This window comes from Carassius auratus, chromosome 37, assembly GCF_003368295.1.
Source record: "Carassius auratus strain Wakin chromosome 37, ASM336829v1, whole genome shotgun sequence".
Taxonomy (NCBI): Eukaryota; Metazoa; Chordata; class Actinopteri; order Cypriniformes; family Cyprinidae; genus Carassius; species Carassius auratus.
In genome coordinates, this window is record NC_039279.1 from 16,495,598 (window position 1) to 16,515,004 (window position 19,407).

General features: G+C 36.8%; 1 protein-coding gene across 2 annotated transcripts in view; it reads left to right on the forward strand.

Moving 5' to 3' along the window:
- Positions 1–587: 587 nt before the first annotated feature.
- Positions 588–19,407, forward strand: part of LOC113056384 (mucin-17-like) — a 40,306-nt gene continuing 21,486 nt past the window's right edge. For both annotated transcript variants that reach the window (XM_026223145.1, XM_026223144.1), the window contains exons 1-4: positions 588–1,079; positions 1,175–1,300; positions 4,084–4,196; positions 19,146–19,353. In XM_026223145.1, coding sequence (XP_026078930.1) covers positions 668–1,079; positions 1,175–1,300; positions 4,084–4,196; positions 19,146–19,353 — 859 coding nt within the window. In that variant the 5' untranslated portion in view covers positions 588–667. The remainder of the gene's footprint in view (positions 1,080–1,174; positions 1,301–4,083; positions 4,197–19,145; positions 19,354–19,407) is intronic.

A 19,407-nucleotide genomic window follows, 5' to 3' on the forward strand; every position in this document is an offset into this window, starting at 1 on the left:
ATAAATAAATAAATGTACACTGGGACAATCATTTTGAACATTCATTTACATAAGTCAAAAATGAAATATATACACATAAACTATATATACACGTTATTTTTTTTCTTCATATTTTAAGGAATTCCTTGTTCATTAAACACTGGTGTGTCATATTCCTCTTTATTTGTTTTTTTTTAAATTAATTAAAATTAATCAATAAGATGTATGTAGACAACATTGAACATGTACAGAAGTCTACCTGGTTATTGCTGTAAGAACTCTGTCCTGTGATGCAAAACAACTGGAAGTAGCCAGAAATTAAATTACAAATAATTAGACTATATTATAAACTTCATGATGCTTTCATGATTATAAGCAAGTGTACAAGAATCGTATTTTATAGGCGAACAGAAAATTTAAACCAGACATTTTTATTAAATATTGTAGGCTATTATATTAAAACAGAATACATTATATTAAAAAAGGAAAAGAAAAAAAGAATGAACACATTTTCTAACACGCGTTGCATCACGGCAATCTCTGATTGGTCAGCGCAGTGCATAAATAAGACCTGACGTGTGCACGTAAATGTTTGGCCTGTTTTTTTTCGGGTCACTTAGGCCGGAGGGTATTTTTTTTAGGCTTGATTTAGTTTTCCCCCAAACGTTATCTGGGTTCGTGACATGTCATGTTCAGCCCCGATATAACGTGGAACATGAGATTTATGATGTTCTTGATAGCATTATGGATAAATTGGGAATTTGTAATATTTACATTAGCCCATTTTATCGACGAAGATGCAATTGATACAAATCGAGCCCACGAGTCGCTCAAAGCACAACAGTCTCCGGCAGACTTGGAGAGGTTGTATTTGAGAACCCAAGATGCGCATGACGATATTTGTAAAGTATATCTCAACACTACATCGTCTTCAAGAGATCCAGCAGATGACTCGATCGAAAACACGTTCAAGTGCCACGCGTGTGCAGACCACGGCTTGAATGATAAATGGCGAATCGCGGGCCGAAGTGGACCGAATCCCTGGCAAGATGAAGAATTTGAGGAATTTCCCAGAGAACCTGTCACTTGGCGATACTTGAGTAAGTTAAGCGGTTTACAATACTTAAATACCTGGATAATTTAAATTATTATGTTTGAGTGACTTTTCATAAAACCCATTTGTTCGTTCATCAAGGACATCAGCAGAATTTGGATGGAGTCGTGGTGTCTGACGTCTATCAGCCATTGTTTCACTGTGACAATGATCTTCTTTGGATGAAGTTTGCCATCACCCGACACTCGAATCCGCGCTTGATTATCAGTGAGATATTTGACATTCATTCGACAAGATGTCGCCACAGATACAAAGTAGCCATACGTTTTGGTTTTTACATTTTAAATGCTTTATAGACCGTTACAATTTGGCAGGAGATAAATGGTTGGTGGTTGGGCTCGCGTGTGAAGTTAATTAGCCTGATTGGGGATCATGCAACAGATGGAGTTTAGAGGTGTATTGCAACGCTGTAGAGTTTTTTTTTCATGAATTAGGAATAACAGTTAAGGCACTAAAATATTGGGTTTATTATACAATTTAAATTAAAAAAATGTAATCGTCTACCTACTCCAAATTTCTGAAATGAATGCATTTGATTGTGGGTCAACATGCATGGTCGTTTTTATTATAAATAACTTCTGAGGGTGACTTTTAAGCTGCATTTTTTTTTTATCTTAATGACTGCAAGACATTTGCTCGCATCAATTTCTTCTACCTGATAGCATTTTTTAAAACCCAGGCTTCTGTATTCATGTTTACGTATGGTTGTTCCATAAAGATTAGCCATGGTTTTACTATATAACCCCTAAAAGCATGGTTACTGTAGTTTGCTTCACTAACCATAGTTTAACCATGATATTTGTTGTAAAACAGTTTATATAAATGGTATTCAATACACAGTGGTTACTACACTTTAAGTATAGTTAAAACCGATTTAATTTTTATAAGGGGTCATTTGTTTAAAGCTTCTGTAACATGGAACCTAGTCTTAATTATTTTAGTGCAGTTTTATTACGGTTAAGGTTATAATTCATATTTTTAATTTATAGTAGGCTATACCAAAGGTCTTATTTATCATTTAAGAGGTCTTAAAGGTGCTGTAGGGAACTTTTGTAAAAAAATATTTTTTACATATTTGTTAAACCTGTCATTATTGTCCTGACAGTAGAATATGAGACGGATAATATGTGATAAAATCAAGCTCCTCTGGCTCCTCCCAGTGGTTCTATTGCCATTTGCAGAAAGTCATGCGCTCCCGGTAAAAAACAACCAATCAGAGCTGCGGTTTAGATTGCTTCGGGGATACCGCGGTGGAGTAACCCAGTACCTTTGTGATTCTTCATAGACATAAACAGAGAGAAGTAGCTCCGGCTACAACGTTCTTCCGCAAGATGCAAGCAGTTCTGTTTATTAACCGCTAGAGCATCAAAAGTTCCCTACTGCAGCTTTAATTGATAGAAAAACAGGAGCAGCTAGGGCTACGTATCATTCAAAACATTTCGATACCAATCAGAAACCTGCTAGGGACTCCAAAAACTAAATTAACATTTCAAATTGCATAATTGGGGCACTTTAAGTGTGCAAAAGATTAAGTTGATGCACGTTGTGCAATTCAAACTTACAACTGTCTATAAAATTATTACAAAACAAACAGATATTTAATCTCTGGAATCCAGGCTAAATGAATAAACCGTTATTGCATTCCTGACAGTGGTCAGGCCTTCAGTCCCCTCTCAAATACCAAATATAGACATTACATGTAACATAAATACAACAATAAATACAATAGTTTTAAGAGCACTGATTGCATATTCATACTAGTGGAGGGGATTGGAAATCCACCCCTTCAATGCTAAACATGACTACCAACTGAAAGAAATCAGTCTCTTTCACTCCCAATAAGGTGTTCTGTCATTTTGAGTCTTTCCTCAAATATACAAATAAAGTTGAATTGAATTCCATACACTTTAGAAAAACTGTCGAGGATAAAAACACAAAGACCTTGGCTTATTTCCATTGTTCCCTCAATGTTAATATAAAGGTTATGTATATGTGCAGAACAGATAAAGCAACAGTATCTCCTAATTAGAATCACATTTATAAAATCTAATTAACAATATAGTAGAGAATTCACTAATTTGACTAATACAAATCACAATTGACGACAAACACCACTAACTGACGCAATTTACAATAAAATCACCACAAAACACTAAAATAAACACCCACTAAACTCTTAAATTTACATGCACAAATATTAAAATCTCTACCCCTAGTTTTATAGGAATGCTGCTGACTCACCATATAAAAATAATTTTCTAAATAACTTTGATTGACAATTCTGTGTCATACCCATTTTTATGTAAACTATGTAAATGCGATCTAGAATGTAATTTTAAAATGATCCAAACTAATTTATTTTGAGCCTTTTGCAATTTATTATTCATAACTTGGGAACAACCACTATACCAAAAGGAGGAAGCATAATCAAAATGGGGTTGAATCAAGGCACCTGCTAATAGTTTTAAAGGTTTAACATCTTATAAACCAGCTTGCCTCATTAAAAACCACATTTTTTTAAAATGCCTCTCTAGTTATAGTTATCCAGTTTTCTGGAGGCCCACCTACAATAAAAATTCTGGCGCTGCTAGTGAGTTAAAGTGTACAGTGCGCAAGATTTCTCAAAAAGGTGTGCATTTTGCACCAACGTATTGTCAAAGAAGTGTCCTGTAATATTCCAATATAAACTTTAACAGCCAATTAAAAAATAATGGTATAGTAAAATTTGCTCATTCACAAGTGCGTCATCTATTAAACTGCTTTGAGTTTTATGCATCTAGCATAAACTTGTGAAATAAAGATTGATAATGTTGTGGTTCACCTCATTGGGTTGGTTTGGTTAATGACTTGTAAAGCTTCAAATCCTTTTTTTTTATTTTATTTTTTATCCCATATAAGAAAAATACATGCAATTTTATAGTATATAGATATCAAATTATGCATTATCAACACCTTTTTTTCTTTTAACAATTTTCAAATTATTTTTGCAGAGACCAACTGGACTGATTCTCACTCACAAAAGCAGTGTCAGTGTATCCAAAGGAATAATGGGCCATCAATGCTGCTGAGAACACATTTCAAAGACTGCTATGCTCTAAAATGGGTAAGGACCCTAAACGTCATGCAAAAACTACTACTGATAGGGCTGGGAGATATGACAATATATATTGGATGGATGAAATTAGGTATAGTTTCATGTTCTGCTCTGTTTATTTCATGGTGCTGCAAAATACATTTACTTCCTTTACTTACTGCAGTACTTTTTCTGATGGCAGTCTTGCATACATAACACAGGATTCCAGTAGGTCTGGACAATTCAGTATCAAGATGCATTGCAAATTTGTTTTTCAATAACGGTGATCTGATTTTTAAAAATGCATTTCTGTCTTTAGAGACACATTACCAATGTTTCCCATACATTGATTTATTTGTGCTGTTTGACTTGGTTGCATAATCATGAGCTATGCATGTTTCAAAATCAAAACCTGTCACAGGCTTTGATATGAATGTATCTCTGAAGGGAAAGGACGGTCTTCAGAAAAGTTTCCATGACATTTTCATATCATCTGATAAAGTAGCATTCATAAGCAGAGCTGCTTTGATTACAGCCGTAAAGTCCGATTTGTACTTATACGCCGTAGCTGCTCATGCTAAGTTGTATGCTGTAGCCTGCACATTAGCCGTGTTTCCACTATCGAGCTAAGACCGGGCGTGCTAGCGGATCACTTCAGAAAGATAACCGCTTTAACAGCAGCATTAAAGACGTTTTAAAATATGTTGAGCTCAAAACTCACTCTTAGTTGGCAGCAAGTGTTTGAAATAACTTGATCCGATGTGGATTATAATCATTAAACAAGGCAGAAGTATTTATAAGCGATGTAAAAGACTATGCATGCTAAACGTTACTATAGTAAACATGGTAAAATATGACCGCTTGGAGAAATCGGACGTCAGCTTCTTATTCTCTATCACAATTGTGTATTTAAGTAACATTTTATCTGTCATTTCGTGAGTTTAGCTCCACGTTGCATATCATCAAAATATAATAATGATTTTTGTTTGGGAGCTTTTATAAAAATAGCGAGTCTGCACTGCGGATCATTTCAGAAAGATAAGAGCTGTAACACCAGCATTAAACTTTTTTTTTTTTAATAATTCAAGCTCAAAACTCTCTTTCAGTCAGCAGCGAGTGTTTGAAATAACTTGATCCAATGTGGATTATAATCACCATTCAAGGCAGAAATATTTATAAGCGATGAAAAAGATATGCACGCTAAACATGTTACCATAGTAAACATGGTAAAATAGGACCGCTTGAAGGAATCAGACGTCAGCTTCTTATTCTATCACAGTCGTGTATTTATTAAGTAACTTATATTATCTGTCACAAGCCTCGTCTTGAGAGTTTCTCACGTTGCCTATCATAAAAGAATATAGCCTAATAATGTTTTTTGTTCGGGAGCTTTTATAAAAATAGAGATATTATCATTCATTCTAAATATGACGGCTACTGTGGCTAATAAACAGAAACCGACTCGACTGAATAAGCAGGCTATTTTCATGAGCGTTAAAAATAAATAAAATAGATATAAGTGTGTATTTGTGTGATTAATTTTGAGTCCTGATAAATGAAATCAATTCTATAGTTAAAACATCGATGCTTTTGAATTTGAATATAGCTTTAACAAAGCATGCATACAAACGGCAGCTTTTATCATGTTTGTTTTGTGATCGCGCATGTTCCAGTGACTTATTTCTTAGTTTTCTGATAACTTCTCTTTGTTTGTGAAATGATGAGGTTGCATGACGTTGTTCTGAGAGGCGTGTAAAGGGCGTGTTTTAGTGACGTGCAGCGGTGCTTCAGGCTCCACTGTGGAAACACTGCGCTATTCTGGCCTCTGTGCTACTGATTTTACTAATACTGATTTGATTTTTGTGTTTGTGCACTGTAATAGTTTAATGTTAGGCTACACCTTATATAAAATAAAACAAAGCAAAGAACAAGTGTTTAATCATTTGTTATACTGCATAGCATTATACATCAATAGTTGTTCGCAACCAACAATGATGATCTGCCCTGATACAAGTCCTTGTGGATATTGAAAGAATGCCATATTCTCTTATTGTTGTTGAATAACAATTAAGTTTGCTATTTAAAATAAATAATAAGCATCATTACTCCAGTCTTCAATGTCACATGATCCAGAAATCATTCTAATATGCTGATTTGCAGATGATCAATATTTGAAATGGTTCAGTTTTTCCCTCAAAATGATTGGGGGATAAAAAGTTTGAAATGGCACACAATAGTTTCATGTTAGTTTCATTTAATGACGCATGCGATCTTGTGACAAGCAGACAGCACACACAAATAATTGCTGAAATGATTGCCGTGCCAGCCTGCGATGACTGAATATAAAAAATATCAGTCATAGAGGTGTGCGATATCACATTTGTTGTTTTGTGGACAATTAAAAAGTCTCCATGATCTGCTTTTGAAGAAATATTGTAGTATCATATAACAGTGCACATTCTATCAGTTGCAGTTTTACCGCCCTAGTCTCAATATACTGTACAACGCGACATACATTCATATCAAATGTTAACTACTTTGGTAGAGTTACACTCACGGGACACTGCACTTATTCACAAAAAGTACATAATTTGCATGCGCTTTAAAGGCTATCAAGATTAATCATTTCACTCCCGTGCTGTTCTCACGTGCTTTTGAGTTCCTATACCTGAATCATTTGGTCCGCGAGGCTATGGTCACATTGGCCCATATCCAATTTTTTTATTTTTGCACGCATGTGACTGAGACCCATTTTTCTTATGACAATGTGAATAGCACAAACCACATGGAATCTGATCTTTTCAATTCTGATTTATGCCATTTCCTTAGGTGGTGCTTAATCCTATACAGGTCAGTTGTTTTGCAGTGTGAACAGTCATATCAGAACTCATGTGTCCTTTACCTCACTCTACATACCATTTTTCATTACCGTATATTCCAAACTACAAGTCACACTTTTTTTTCATAGTTTGGCTGGTACTGCGACTTATAGTCAAGTGCAACTTATTTATCAAAATTAATTTGACATGAACCAAGAGAAATGATCCAAGAGAAACCATTACGCCTACAGCCGCGAGAGGGCACTCTATGCTGCTCTGTGCTCCTGTAGCCTCTCCCTGAAAACATAATTATATTATTTTTTCCATCTTCGTTAAAGCGACCCCACTTATGCTACCGGAACACGATTGGACTAGTTCTTGACTAGCTTTGAAAAGCAATAGGGCATATTTTTTGAAAACCTGGCAACCCTGTTCATACTGTTCCTTTTTTGCATGTGTCAGTTTAGAACCATGATCTGTTCACACTGCAAATAATATACTGGCCACATTTAAAAAAAGAGTTCTCTCAAATATTTTTTCACAAATCTGTCCAAATCTGTGTTATTGAGCACTTTGCAGAGAATTCATCCACCCCACAGGTGTGGTATGTCAAGATGCTAAGACGGCATGATTATTGCACAGGTGTGCCTTAGGCTGTCCACAATAAAAGGCCTCTCTAAAATATGCAGTTTTACTGTATTGGGAGGTCCGACAAATGAAATGGGATGTTTTCAGCTTCTGGGAATTGTGTACAGATCCTTGCAACATGGGGCCAAGCATTATCATGTGGCAACATGAGCTGGTTATGAATGAATGGCACAGCAATGTGCCTCAGGATTTTGTCACGGAATCTTTGTGCATTCAAAATGCACACGTATATCCATGCGACAGTGAAAAGCGGGATTCATCCGTGTAGAGAACACATCTCCAAAGTACCAGACGCCATCGAATCTGAGCATTTGCCCACTCAAGTCTGTTACGATGACTAACTGCAGTCAGGTTGATACCCCGATCAGTACGACGAGCATGCAGATGAGCTTCCCTGAGATGGTTTCAGACAGTTTGTGCAGAAATTCTCTTTTGCAAATTGATTGTTGCAGCAGCTGTCTGGGTGGCTGGTAGGGCTGGGCGATAAATAGATTTTATCGATTAACTCGAATTTGACGTTAAGGGCGATCCCCTTAGGCTTCCGTAGTTCAGAGTGGGCTCGCCCACCCCCCGCTTTCCTTACAGCCGCACACAGACAACATGACAGTTAACAGCGCAGTGCTCGTTCCAAAGAAAGGCACGGTTTCATTCGTTGTTTGGAATTGGTTTGCTTTTTTAGTTTCAGACACAGAACAAATAATGCCACATTGCAAAGTGTGTTTAAAAGCCGTTGCTACAAAAGGTAGCAGCACAACAAATTTATTCCAGCATCTTAAACCGTAGGGATGGGTACCGAAACCCGATATTAAACTGGCCCCGGGGCTAAATTATGAAAGATCGTAGTATCAGTAAGATCTGACTGTATCGGTTCTGCTTTCGGTACTGGAGGGGAAAAAATTATGTACTATGTATTTTTCCTTAATGTTATCGTGCACATTTTATCTCACCAAACATTTCTAATGTGCAATCATATTAAGTCGTTTGTCTGTGAGATCTGCGAAATCTGTCATGCGCGCTGCGGAGGCTGTCTGTCAGTCACACACACACACACACACACACACACACACACACACACACACACACACACACACACACACACACAACAAGAACGAGCGTGGCGCACACACACGAATAACATAACGAAAACTCCCGCTAAATAATAAAAAGTGACGATGGCGAAAAGATTTGCTTAATTTTATCATGCACATTTTATCTTACCAAACATTTCTAATTTGCGGTATTAAGTTTGTCTGTGAGATCTGCGACATCTCTCCTCTCAAGCGCGCCGCGGAGGCTGTCTGTCAGTCACAAACACGCCACAAAAACGAGTGCGGTGCGCACAAACAAATAACAGAACGAAAACTCACGCTTAATAAGAGTGACGATGGCGGAGAGAGCAAAACGTTCCAAAGTGTGGTTATATTTTACTAGCGTTAGGGTGACCAGATGCGATTATTCAAAGATCAACAGTCTGTAATTAGTCTTTAGTGTGCCACAAAAAACAACATTAAAATCATGAACTCAAATGTGAATGTAAAAAGAAAAAAAACAATGACTGTTGTAACGGTGCATAAATCAGACCTTTCTGTAATACTAACGCTAATGAGTTTAAAGTTTTGTTAGCACTTTATAAATACCACTGTGACAAGTATGTATTTTTGTAATAGATCTAATTTTGTCATTTTTGTTACATTTAACCAAAAGTGTTTTATCAAAGCGGGACACACTTTTATTTTTTATTTATATTTTAATTTATTTTGAAGGTGCATTGTGTCACTGTAAGTTTGAAGTTATTAGAAAACTGATAAGCTACATTTTCACTGTTTACAATGGCAGTGCCTGCCATCTCGTTTACAAGCATGTTTTGAGGCTTGTTTCCTTTTACATTTAGGCACAAAGGGGAAATTTAGATTAAACTGCATAAGTAAAAATCAGAACAAAATAAGAGTACATTTGTTTTGAGCTATTTCTTTGTTGGTTGTAGTTTGCTGTTAAATAGAAAAAAAAAATCAATTAAAATCGAAAATCGGGTTTGGTGTGAAAAAATCGGAGTTTTTTTTTTTTTTTTAAGCCATATCGCCCAGCCCTAGTGGCTGGTCTCTGAAGATACTGGATGTGGAGGCCCTGAGCTTGTGTGGTTACGCGTGGTTTGTGGTTGTAAGGCCGTTTGGATATAGGGCTGTCACTTTTGAGAAAAATCTAATTTGTACCATATCGAATATGCAATGTATTCGAATATCTACCCCCCACCCCCACCCTGCGCATAAAAAGGAAAAAAATATAAAAACACCGTAGCCTAATGGAGATTCAATCACAAATGTATTAAGTGAGTCTTAAACGGGACTATCTGGATGTTTTTTTTAACTTAATGTTTGAAACCGCAGGTTCTCAATTTAGAATATCGACTTGTATGAAGTGCCACTATGCATATCCCACAACATTAGGCTAAAGGAAAAAAGAAAAAGATTCAGAACAGGCACAAACAATAAAGTGACAACTTGAATAGTAGCAGGAGTAAGGCATATAGCATAGCCTAATTCATTCTAGCCTGTAAGCGTTTCAATAAAAGAACACCAGGAGTTCTATACACACAACTTAAAATTATATTTACTCTTTCTAATTCAATTTCTACAGTAACACTCCATAACTTTGTCTTTAACAAGCGACATACTTTCTAAATTTTGGGTCCTGTTTAGGGTTGTGCCGATAGATAGAATCGTGTATCGATGATAGAGATATCGACACAAGCCGATTTCTGTCGATAATCAAGACCATATTAGGCTCATTCTTCTATTAATTTTTATTTAATTATTTTCCTATTATAATTTGGCTATCAAACACACACACCGCGCACGCACGCAAAAGAGGATTAGAGCCTGTAACTTAGTCATTGAAGAAGTGGAAACGCTTTGACTCTGATAACTCGTTATATCCCTGAAATGAAAGTAATAGAAAATGAGTTGGTGTCCCATACATTTAGGCCCAATCCTGATTCTACCCCCTTCCCCTTTCTCGATTCTCCTTTGGTTGGAGGGGTAGGGGTAAGGGGAAGGGCCAGATAGCCCTTCAAACAAAGATTTTTCGGGACCACACTTCAAATGAAGGGGTATGAATTATCTCTGCTAAATGGCTGCTACAGCGAACAAAGACACATAAATGTAAGCTTTTTTGGCATAAAGATTTTAACAAAAAGTAATCATTTGTTTTGTTACATTCAATTGTGAGTTCATATTAATGGTCATGTTACTTGAAATCTTTGCAAAAAATCGCTAATATTTGCTAACGTCATATCATTACACACTGCATGATAGTGCCACAGCATATGTCTGATCAGGGCGATAACTGCCGTAGACATTGATGGGGGCTAATCCCCCCCCAATAATTAGAAATGGCTAAACCATTTTCTCAAATATTGCCTATTCAAGGGAGAAAGAGAGAGAGAGCGAGAGAGAGGGAAATGGAAATTGCGTGCATTCGTATCTGTGCTTATCAACAGCGATTGTATCTTTACGTCACTGGAAAATATAATGTAGCGATTCTGTATTTAATCAAAGTCGTGGGGCAGCGTTGACAAGTTTATTTTCTCCTGGATGTGTGAGCTGCCCGATTTCTGATGTGTCAGTAAGCATCTCATTAATAGCCTACAGAACTATAATTAAAGGCTCTAATGCACACCAGCACACCAGTATATGTGTATTGTAGTTTTTTTTTTTATTGAATATGCATTAGATAAGGACATATAAAGAACATAACAAATAGAACATCTACAGGAATTAAATTATCAAGTACATGTAAAGTTTCACATAAAACATATACAAATATATGAAAAAGAATACATAGAGGAAACATTATGCATCAGTGGTAATACCAAAAATATTGTCATATTTCAGGAATCTGTCACTTTTCTTGTTTTTAATTAACCTTAGAGACTTCAGACATGCATCAATTTCAATTAAAAAATGAGGAAAAGTAGGCTGCGATTTAGAGAATTTTTGCTTGTGAATAAAAATAATTTCCCAAACAAAATAAAAAAATTAACAATATAATTAATTGAAGTGCTAGCTTTATCTTTGTAGTAACAGATTATATCCTTTAATTGAAAGAATTTGGAAGAATCAAGGTGCTTGCCAATATGAAGATATAACCTATTCCAGAAGTTACTAGTTTTTTCACATTGGAAAAATAAATGAATCGGTGTTTCATCCTCATTCCCGGAAAATGAACAAGAATTGTCAACATATATTTTGCAACCGTATCATTCACTGGGTATATTTAATGCAAGATCTTATAATTAACTTGCTTAGTTTTATTTGAAATACAATACTTAAGAGGTAACATCCAGGCTTCCTTCCAGTCTATATGTTCAATAAAGACACCCTATAAAATTTGCCTTTAGCAACTTTATAGTTTTTACTCCGTAAGAAATGTAATAAGCATATTTGACATTTTTCAAAGTATATTTATACCATCTAAAATCAAACCAGGTTCTTTGGTGATATTCTTATTAAAGGTTAGATGACATTTAACAAGTTGACTTAGACCAGAAGGAATTGCTTTAAGCACTGCATTATATTCTTCAAATGGTAAAGGGAAATTATGAATAGACCTAAATCTTCATAAGATAAAAAATAACCAGATTTATCAAAAATTGAGAGAATTCCAATTATATTTGTTAAACCAAGAAGAGAGGAAAATTGTTCTAAAAACTGTTACTTTTATTCTTAATTCTTATATTGGAGTTGTTCCATAGATTAGGTTTTATGAGGTGAAAAATTGTGGGTGTAGCTTCCAAGCAAGAAGTGCCTGTTGATGAAATTTAGAAAGTGCAACTGGCAATCTGTCTGGCAAGTAATTACATTTCAATATAAAGGGAAGACCACCAATTTTGGTAAATATATAATTCGTGATAAACCATATAGAATTAGGATTTAAGCACTTTTTGATCCAATTTATCCAAAAGGTATTCACTGTATCACTAAAATCTAACACTTTAAGTCCAGCTTTTTTCGACAATTTGAAAACTTTTTTTTTTTTTTTTTTTAGCTTGTGAGGTTTTTCCATATGAAGTCTAGAAAATGTTTAATTCCTTTATCAGTAGAGTCATTTAACAAAAAGAGAAAGTGAAGGATATACAAAACGAGATAACCCTTCTGCTTTGTACAAAAGAACCCTCCCATAAAGGGAAAGGTCTCTTTGGAGCCAAAGATTAAAGAGGTTTTGGGGTTTTTTTTGACACTGCCAGAAAAATTTAGCTGTTGTTGAGCTGCAAATTTTTTTGTTAAATACCAAGATACCTTACGGTCTCTTTTACAGAGATACCATCAATTGAAGAATCATCACTTTTATAGAGCGTCATTTATCTCACACTTGGACATATTCAGTTTCAATCCAGAAGTACATGAAAACTGCTCAAATACATTTATAGCCTTTGTTAATTGACTCTTATCTTTCAAAAAAAGTCGTGTCATCATCCAACTGGGAGATTAATTTCTCCAAAGATGGATATACCTTCCAAGCTTTTTTTCATGGATAATACTTAATGATAAAAGTTCTGTAAAATAAACAAAAAAGGGGGAATTGGACAGCCCTGTCTGAAACCGGGTAATGAAAAATCTCTTAGAAGTGTTAAAGTTAATTAAGACAGAGCTGCTAATATCTTTATAAAACATTCAATTAACAAAAAAAGTCACCAAAACCAAATAACTTCTCTGCAAAAGAAATTCATTGTGTATTGTAAGTGCTAGATGACGAAAGATGATGTGTGACGTCATGGAGGTGGTGTCCCAATCCTTGGGGGAATATTTTCTCCCCTACCCCTTGACACTCTGTTTCAAGGGACAAGGGGAAGGGGTATAAAATAGAATTGGGATTGGGCCTTAATGGCTGGTACATGCCAACGCATTCTTCTACATACGTTCATGCATACTGAGTTTTTTTACACTGTTAAAGAGTTGGATTCCCATGCTAAACATGGACAAAGTTTCAAAAATTAAGTTGTACGTTTGGAGTTGTAACGGAAACAGGTCAATTTATCTCAAAGGGAATCCTTTAAGATTTTAAAGGGAATTTGAACAGAATCACTGTTTCACGGCTGGTCACGGAGACGCCCTGCGATTCAGTGAACGAGCCGTTTAACATCAAATCTGCGCTGGATACTAATATCCAAACTATAGTGAAACACTATCAATTAGCACAGTAACAAGATCGGCAGTTTAAGACATTAACTTGTAAGCACAAAACACAAGATACTTCTCTTTTCAATATGAATAAGGCTTTATTAGATAAATCTAAGACATATAAACTAATCTAACACATAAACGCACGCACTCACACATTCACACAAGTTGCAGGAAGATCGAAAGTTAGAGAAAGAGGAGTTTAAGAGAATGGAAATATGGAATCCCAAGTTTACAGCAATACCTTAAATTGCATAGACATGAACAACCATCAATCACGTAATTGGCCCTCGCATTGAGTTCCTCAATGTGACTAAATTATATTAGATACACCAGCACAACAAATATCTGGGGATACATTGCCTTCGTTTCCTGTGAAAGGGAATCCCGTTGAAAGGGGTATCCCGGTGTCGCTGATTGGCTGGAAGTTCAGTAGTGGCTGAAGTGACGTCTTGGGAAGCCCGTGGTTGTTGGGCGTTGGCTGAAAGTGCAGAGTCGTGTGCGCTGGTTGAAGTTGAACGGGCACCCGAGGTCAGGCGTCGGAGACTCAACGTTACAAAACTTAACTCAGAACACGAAACTCTCAAACAGAAAAGAAAGTTTGACGAGACTAGGTTGTGTTCCTTCTCATCGTGGCTAAGTAGCAGCAAGCATGCAGGCTGAAGCACGCAGAACCACGCTCAAAGAACAATGACTAAACGGCATGGCTAGAAGCTAAAAGCTAAAGCTAGGTAGCAAAGCTACAAGCTAAAAGCTAAGAGCAGGCATGACTGATAGCACAAGCAAGGCTGGAACTAAAAGCTAAGAGCAGAGAGCTGGCATGACTGATAGCACAAGCAAGGCTGGAACTAAAAGCTAGCATGACTGATAGCACAAGCAAGGCTAGAACTAAAAGCAAAGATTTTACGATGTCCTCAGTTTTTAAATTGGCCTGTTGGCCACACCTCAAATGTTGTCTTGACCAATCAGATATTGTCTTGGCTCGGGGGGTATCATAAATCATATGTTTATCTTACCAAGCATGTGGTCCGAATTTTCCTGCTCTGGCAGGGTCTAATTTTGGACATGATTCCTGGACATGGTGGGGGAAGTCATTGGAAGTGTTTAACTTGATCTCCTGGGTTTACATGTGATGTCCAGCGTTGCATTTCAATTACGAACAACACATTTGGCATCAAATTTCTCTTCTTTGAATTGAAATTGTAAATAATTGTTCTAGTGGCGTTAATGTTGAAGCTGTTGTGTGAACAAGTTGGTTGGTCATCTTGCTTGGTTCTTGTGGCACTAGAACTGATTTATGACTTCCTGAGGAATTCGGCTCTCATGTTTCAAATGCACACAGCTTTGATAGACTCTTTAATTTGTCTGGTTCGACTCATTTCTGTTAGAGTATTTTTGTTCCAAAAATACCTCTTCTGGTTTGCCACAAGTTTCGGAAAGTTTTTTTCGAGTATGGGTCTGTGTGACATTAGATGGAGCGGAATTTCCTTATATGGGTCCTAAGGGCACTTCTCCCGGAAGAGCGCGCTCCCGTGGAGCAGAGCAGAGACATTCACTGATCAGAGCAAGAGACCGAATTGTCACAAAAGTGTTTGTGCATGGTTGTCTTGCCCTGGCAACCAAAGAGTACCAACAAAAAAAAAAAAACTGCATTAAGGGACCAGTGGATGGAGTTTATTTTTACAGAGCATCAATGGAATTGTGCAAGTGTTTTTGTTTGTTCCCTGCATCTCGAAGATGCTTCGCTAAGCAAATATATACAGTTTCAATACATACCACATAGAGACGTCGTTGCTGATGCTGCTCTTGTTAAATTTCAGCCTCTGGATCTGATTTTGGATCATAAATATACGACTGAATCTGACTGTTAGCCATGGTTTGTTTTGGATGATGTTTTTTCCTCATGGTAATGTCACAGCTTCCAAATGCTCTCAACGCAAAAGCCTACTCGCGCTCGTGATTCTTTAGCTCCGCCCACACGTCACGCCTCCAGGTGCTCCTGTTTTTCCGGGAACAGACTCTCTTTCTCTTATAAATATAATAAAACTAAAGACTTTTTGGAGTTATGAAGGATGCAGTACTACTCTATAGGTACTCAAGATTAACAGGATATTGAGTGAAAACGAGCATTTCACCCCCCCTTTAATAAGCAAACTTAATGGTTTAAATATGGTGCATCCTACACACATCTACTTTATATCAAAATTCTAGAAATCATTTACCCATCAAGTAGGTAACAAAATACATATACTTCCCATAGTTGAGGTGGAAGTAAATAAGGATTTAGCAGTGATAAGTGTTTAACAGAGAATACACATGTATGAGGCAACTTCTGGTGATTAGCTCCTATAACTGAGGTAGAAAACCCTACGAATAGGCTGTAATGAATTAAATGCACAAATAATTCCACAGATTATATAGAACATACATGATACTTAATAAATGTGTTAGGTAAATACTTGTAATCAATTTAGCTTATTGGAAGCAATTTTGAGACCGTTGTTTGTATTAAACCACAAGTGGGTTATATTTCAGTCTATTGGTTTTTGGTGATCCTGGGCCAAAGGAATGCCTTAGAACCCTTCGTTTTTTGATAAGGCTGGGAATTTATGCATTGGGGTCACCACAGGGTTCCTTGGCCATGTGGTCTTAAGTTTGGGGAACAAAGAGAAATCTTTTCCTGCTGTTCTGGCATCGCTTTAATGAAATTAGACAGGCATGGGAAGGGAAAGGGGGTGACATCTCCTTTAGCCGTCTTGCCACCATGACTGTTTTATGACCCACTAATGGTTCGATGGGGAATTGTTCTGAACTATAGAATATGGTGTTTTTTTTTTGTTTTTTTTTTATGAAATGGACTGTTCAAGGATAATCCTACACTTTCATTTGTGAATATTAAGTATATGAAATATTTAAACTATAGTGGTTTTTCTTTCATTTTCCCTGACTGAAGCTGTCAAATGTAATGCATCAGGAGGCAAAACTGACGTCTACTTGTGAAAATGTGCTTTGATGTGCTTGTTAGATAAAGGTTAAAACGCCAATCATCGGTCAAAAGCTGCAGATGCACTTTACAGATGCCGCGCGGTACGTGCAGTGGTAAAAGGGGCCTTTTGAATGTCTAACTACTGTACACTGATTTCAAGTCTCTTAAAACTTACTGTTGCTCATAAGTACGCACACTGGCATAACTGTTCTGTAATATACATTGCCGTGTTCTATGTTGACTTTTGTTATGCTTAAATTCTGAACAGCACTTAGGCCAACAGCTGTTGTTTTTAAATGTGCTCTATAAATAAACATGGCTGACTGACTACAGTGTCTGCAGAAGCTGGTTTGCCATGCAGCTACAATGTGACAATAAAATTTTACCTAATGTTATGTTTGATTGATTCTGAGCTCTCCTGATATCATTGTCTGACTATTTGACTGCAGATTGGCATGGCATCGGAGACCTTCTGATTTCGGTCTTTTGCTGATGTTAGCAAGTTGTATGGGAAAAGACTAAATAAACTACACTTGTCATGAGCAAGCAGTAGGTGGCATGCAAAACATGTATTAGTCTATCTACGCCCTCTGTCTAGCATCAGGTTGGCAAGTTCGTGATCATGAATTTCACGTTAGGCCAATGTGAGACTTAAGAGACATTAGGTACCCACTGAACGGATAATTGAATGTTTATTTAGTCCAGAATATCAAATATCAAAATTGATGCATAATCAATCTGTGAGATCCATTTTTAATTGGAAACATTGTCTATATCCAGGTATCACTTAAAGGGGGGGTGAAATGCTCGTTTTCACTCAATATCCTGTTAATCTTGAGTACCTATAGAGTAGTACTGCATCCTTCATAACTCCAAAAAGTCATTAGTTTTATTATATTCATGAGAAAGATAGTCTGTACCGATTTTTCCCGGAAAAACACGAGCGCCTAGAGGCGTGACGTGTGGGCGGAGCTAAAGAATCACGAGCGCCAGTAGGATTTTGTGTTGAGCGCGTCTGGAAGCTGTGACACAGATCCAGAGGCTGAAATTGAACAAGAGCAGCATCAGCAAAGGCTTCTCTATGTACTGAAACTGTATGTATTTGCTTAGCGGTTTTGGAAAATGACTAAGTTCCACTTTGTCGTCTTTTTTTTTTTTTTTTTTTTTTTTTTTAAGCTGTACATGTGGAAAGTGCAGTTTGATAACAACATCGCATGTTGTTTACTTGATGTGCTTACGCGCTGATAGCTAAGTAAACAACACAGAGATATTTGAAGCAGTTTTACTCGTGCAGTTTGATGACAACATCGCATGTTGTTTACTTGATGTGCTTACACGCCGATAGCTAAGTTAATAACACAGAGATATTTGAAGCAGTTTTATTCACCGCCTGCGGTTCCAACACACGATCGTGACCCTTTTTCGTTGGGATTGCATTATCCTTAAGAAATAAACGATGTGCAAATCCAGCGTCAACTGCCTTGTTTGTAAAACAAGCATCTTCGAAATGCAGGGGAACAAACACAAACACTTGCACAACTCCGTTGATGCTCTGTAAAAATAAACTCCATCCACTGGTCCCTTAATGCTGTTTCTCTTTTGGTAATCTGTGCAGGGTTGTCTTGCCCTGGCAACCAAAAACACACTCCTTTTGTGACATTTCGCGACGCTCTCGCTGTGATGAGTGATTGTCTGTGCACAGCCTCTCTCTGCTCTGCTATACTCTGCTTCCGGCAGACGCGCCCTTAGCACCCATATAAGGAAATTCCGCTCCATCTAACGTCACACAGAGCCATACTCGAAAAAAACTTTCCGAAACTTGTGACAAACCGGAAGGAGTATTTTTGGAACAGAAATACTCCTTCAAACGTACAACTTAATTTTTGAAACTTTGTCCATGTTTAGCATGGGAATCCAACTCTTTAACAGTGTAAAAAACTCAGTATGCATGAATAGCATTTCACCCCCCCTTTAAAATTTGAGTCATATGGTACACAGAGCTAGACTAAAATTCTACACAATCCTGATAAATTCAGAAGCGTCAGTCAAAGACTGAATACGCAAGAAACCTTCGACCAGGTCGCTATATCCACTTTTTAGATGTATATCAAAATCATGGGGTTTGCGTGTATTGTCATTTCAAATACACAGAGACCTTCATTAAATAAGTTGTCCACAGATAATACTCTTCACACATATGATGATGTTAATTACATTGTTGTCTCTCTGTGTGCATCTATGTGTATTTGTCCACACATAAAGCACACGGGATATTTAGTTTCTCAATGCACCTGCTATTGACAACTCTGTATTCCTTGAACAAAAGTGAAACTATCTGTTTTATCTTTAGACTCGAGGCAGAAGGATGTACTACTCTGTAAGGATACTTTACTTTGATCGTCTTCTAATGAAGAATTTATCCGGCACTGCGACCTGTCATGCTGCCTTCCTGCCACATGATGTACCTTCTACAAGAAAATCACCTGAAGTTATCTGTGGAAAGCCATATGTGATTGTAAAATTACCAGCCAAGAAGATTATAAATGTTAAAGTTTTGGGTCAGTACTTGTTGTTCCAATAATTTGACTGTAGCAGCTTGATTCTGTTCATGA